This window comes from Dacryopinax primogenitus (assembly GCF_000292625.1).
Source record: "Dacryopinax primogenitus strain DJM-731 SS1 chromosome Unknown DACRYscaffold_13, whole genome shotgun sequence".
Taxonomy (NCBI): domain Eukaryota; kingdom Fungi; phylum Basidiomycota; class Dacrymycetes; order Dacrymycetales; family Dacrymycetaceae; genus Dacryopinax; species Dacryopinax primogenitus.
In genome coordinates this window covers 524,987-529,200 of record NW_024467210.1, presented here as the reverse complement: position 1 = coordinate 529,200, position 4,214 = coordinate 524,987, and the positions used below count along the sequence as shown (strand labels likewise).

The following is a 4,214-nucleotide window of genomic DNA, read 5'->3' as shown; positions in this document are numbered from 1 at the left end:
CTTCCAAGATTGCCTTGCACTCCAACACCCACCCCCCCCCCCACCTCCACCACCACCTCCACCACAGCAAGCCTTTTGGCCTCTGCCTCATAGGGGTTTGCCTGACCGCCCCTCTGATCCAAGTACTTGCAATGATGATAATCCAAACTGCATACTGCTGCCAGCGCCAGAAGATTGGAGACCTCTCATTTTTGATGAGGGGGCTGGTATAGCTACCAGTTCCCTACTCCTACTCCTCCTCCTCCTCCTTGTCTGTTGGAGTTCTGGGAGGATCCAGCAGTCATGAACCCGGAATGTCTCCCCCCTCATCTTGGTTTTGGCAAGGTGAAAGAACCTGTCAAGAAGCCTGCCCCCCCCCCCCTGAGAAACCTCTCAACAAATCCAAAGACCTTGTCATTTTCAATGAGAAACTGGTGTTGGTCAGTCAGTATCCTCATTGCACCACCTGATAGCTCACAACAGATGGTAGCTTCATTCTGATGACTGGCATCTGCCTGTTGGCATCATTGACCTCACCATCAATCATGGTCATGATAACAGGGATGAACAGGTATTCAAGGGAGCAACATGCCAGGTTTCTCTGGTAGCTAAGGACATCCAACAATTTGGAGATACCATTGGCTGGTTGAACAACTGGAACATCAGCAACACAGTTGTACTGTTTAAACAAGGTTGGCCTGCTTCCGACCCTGTAGTTCCCACCAAGCCCCCCCCCCAGCAGGAAGAATGGAGAGGCTTTTAGTTGCAAAGTCTTCTCCTCTTACACATGGCCTGACTTTGACACATACTTGAGGAGGAAGTGGATGGAAAAGCATGTTGCTAAGAAACTCCACTAAAATGTGTTTGATATGGAAGCATGCTGGGAACATTCAGAGTGGCTATTCCCCCTCCACATGGCAAATCACTGGGTTCTGGGGCATGTGGACTTTGTCGAACACTGCATCATTATATATGACTCACTGTGTTACCATTGGAGGTTGGCTGTTATGGTGTGTCCTCATGTTTATCTCACATAGCCAGTACTGATTAGACATACAGATGATAAATCATATGGTGATGGCAATTGCCAAGGAATCTTCCCAGGACTGGCCTGGGTGCTTATGGGTAGGCTGGGAAGCACACATGGCCTCAGTACATGTGTTCACCCCCCTGGGGCAGAGAATATTGTTAAATATGATCTAGGTCCCAGAACAACAGAATGGCCATGATTGTGGGTTGTGGGTGCTAGCCCAGATAATGGCAGTCATGTGGGGTGTTGACCAGACATCCATGACTGATGCAGAGATGCCACAGTTCTGTTGCTGGTTACATGACAACATGGAGAGTTTGCCATATGGACCAGTAGCACCATGTGCACCAGCAAAAGAGGAGAGCACGCTCTTGGACTTGAACAAGACTGTGTTAGAGTTGGTGGACTTGGACAAGGCCATGGATCTCAATTAGGTAGTCATATATACATTACTTACAATTACACTTCTTGCTCTAGAGAAGTGGAACACTTTTTTCTGGTACATATTATATTTTGTGGTATTAGGAATCCATACACTCAGTACCCTCTGCTCTCTCAGCATGACTTTCAGTGCTTGAAGCATCTGTACTGAATAATAGGAGTTCAGGCCCTCTTGCTGACCCATGACCTAAGGGACAGAAGTGTGACATTCCAGCATTTGAGGGCCTGGTTGACCCTACCTCTTGCGAGCCCAGTGGTTACCTGCATGCTGCCTCATAAAGAGGGCTTTATGTTCTTTCCATAGCTATAGCAAAGTTGATGTACTGGATCACCTCTTTAGTTGGGAGGACAAACCAATTCTGGCAGAGTCCGCCAGGTATATAACAGACTCAACTTTGGACTGGGGCATCTCACAGTCTCTACACCACTCCATCACTTTCCCCTGAAACATGGCACTTGTTCCACCCATTCCGCTTCCACCCATCCCAACTTTCTCATTCATCACTGCAGACGGTACATTGTTGCAAAAGGCCTGGAAAGCTTGCAGTTGTCTCAGCTTCTTTGCAACGTCAATGCGCTTCTCAAGCAACATCCTCATGTCCATTGGGCATATGTCCAAATTGCACATCACTCTGATCAGGAGCAACCTCTGTTCAAAACAGGAATCACTCAACTTTGCCCAACCAGGGCATATGAGATTCTGGATCAGAACTGGGCAGCCAATTGCCCACAGATCTATATTTCCCACTGGGCCTTGTCAGACTCGAACACCTTCTCCATCCGGTATGTTACCCAGCCAAACCAACACCCCCACATTGTTCTCAATAGAACTCTTATCTGGGCTCTCAACCAGACAGAGGGTACATGGCTTAAGTTGCCCTCTATCAAATGACTCAAGTTTTCGAGATAGATGACTCAAGGAACTTGGTGTCCTTGCAATTCATGGTGTTCACTGTTATCATGCATGAATTGGCACACCATGCACATGGATGGTTTTGTGGTGTCCTAAATGACGATTGAACTGCTGAGCACATCCCAGGCAAAGAATTCTGCTATTACGACTGGTATGTTGCAGCAGAGGGACCAGGAGAGTGCAGATATTGGCTGGAACACATCCTTTTTGGCAGCATGATTGCCTATGGAACAAAGTTTGGAGCCTCTGTGGTGAGTCAGTTTGTAACCAAACAACTCAGTAACCAGTACAGGCAAGTCACTTGTATTGGCATACATCATGATGATGGTGAAACTGATTTGCAGCATATGGCTTTTATACATAAGTGCTGGTATAAGTTATCTATGCCTCAAGAGATGTCCTGACTTTGTTCTTCTCAGCACTTCTGCTTGCAGCCACTTTCATGGATGGAATAAATTGCAGACCATTCATAGATATGCAAAACAATGACATCCATCTTCTTTCCTTGATGGAGGCTTGCAACTGGCAAAGCAATGATACCCATGGGCTACAAGAGGCCCTTCAAGCTGAGGGTGAGGATCCTCATGCAGAAGACCTGACATTTGCAAGACATAGGCACAATTTTGGAGACATCCTGTTGTACAAGTATTGTTGTGAAGATGGGGACAAGAAAGGGAAGGCAGGGAAAAAATTGAGGAAGCATCAAGTCGCCTTCCACACTGCTATGAAGGCATTGTAGATAGCATTACATAGTTTGGATATTTGTGATACTAATGTCCCTGAGATGGTTCATGTCTTGATCATGTTTTACATTTGATATCAAGCCATTCAGAGAGCAAAAGGACTAGAAGATATGCCTCAGATGTACCTTGGGGGATGACGTACTCTCCAGATTGGAGCTCTGTGCATTCTTGCACAAGCTTTGGATGAGATGAAGTGCCTGTACTCCTCTAAAGTGTGACATTTGCAATCTTGTGGCATGTGGAGAACCCACCGGCTCAAATTCATTGACAGAGGAGCAGTTGTTGGGCAATCTGGTGCCTTGTTTGACCACTGTTTGCATGATTTGTCTCTGGTGTGTGGGCCCAAATGTTGCCCAGTCACATTCAAGCTGCCAACCATGGATCAGCTCCATCAGGTGTCCATATGCTCACTCACCTAATCCCAGATCAAACTATGTGAGTCAAGCATCAGTACATGTGGCCAACACTAGAAGGGACAAGGATGGCATTAGCATGATGAGGCTTACTTTGTAGAAGCTTCCAGATATCAGCAGCAATCCCCCTTGCAGGTTGCTCAAAGCACTGTATGCCCACAACTCCTTGTTTTTCGATTTGAGCGGTGGACCAGATTGTGGTGTTGTACACCTGCAACTCCAAAGGGAACAATAATTCAACATAAAGCTTGACAGCAATGGTCTGAGATCCTCCATTGGAATAACCAGTTACTGCTTCCAAACTTGAGCCCAGCACTGATTGCTGACCTGTAAAGGACATTGCAGCTCCACATCAAAGCCCACTGTGTATGCATCATTACTTGGCATGCTCCTGATACTATGCCCCCAGCATAACAAGTTGATTCAAGCTTCATGACATCATTGAATGGCAAGGTTGCCATCCTTGTCGTCATTGTCAGAGTATTTGTCCTGGTGACTGCCCATGTTGTAAAAGTTGCTGGTGTGCCATGGGACAGAGTTGTTGGAGAAGTAGAGTGTCAGGGTACCAGCTCATTGCTTGGTCAAGAGACATGACTAAGCCTTTATGACATGGAAGTACCTGGTATACCTTGGCATGTGCTGGAACCTGCTGGAAGGATTGGATGGTCAGGTGACCTGCTGTGCATGGCTGTGCA

At 46.7% G+C, this 4,214-nt stretch overlaps 1 protein-coding gene across 1 annotated transcript; it reads left to right on the top strand.

The window, feature by feature from the left end:
• Positions 1-1,122: 1,122 nt before the first annotated feature.
• Positions 1,123-1,443, top strand: DACRYDRAFT_109046 (uncharacterized protein; the record flags this gene model as incomplete). The annotated part of the gene is made up of 2 exons (XM_040768796.1): positions 1,123-1,131; positions 1,183-1,443. The coding sequence occupies 2 exons, from the start codon at positions 1,123-1,125 to the stop codon at positions 1,441-1,443; spliced, it is 270 nt and encodes an 89-aa protein (XP_040627204.1).
• Positions 1,444-4,214: the final 2,771 nt, after the last annotated feature.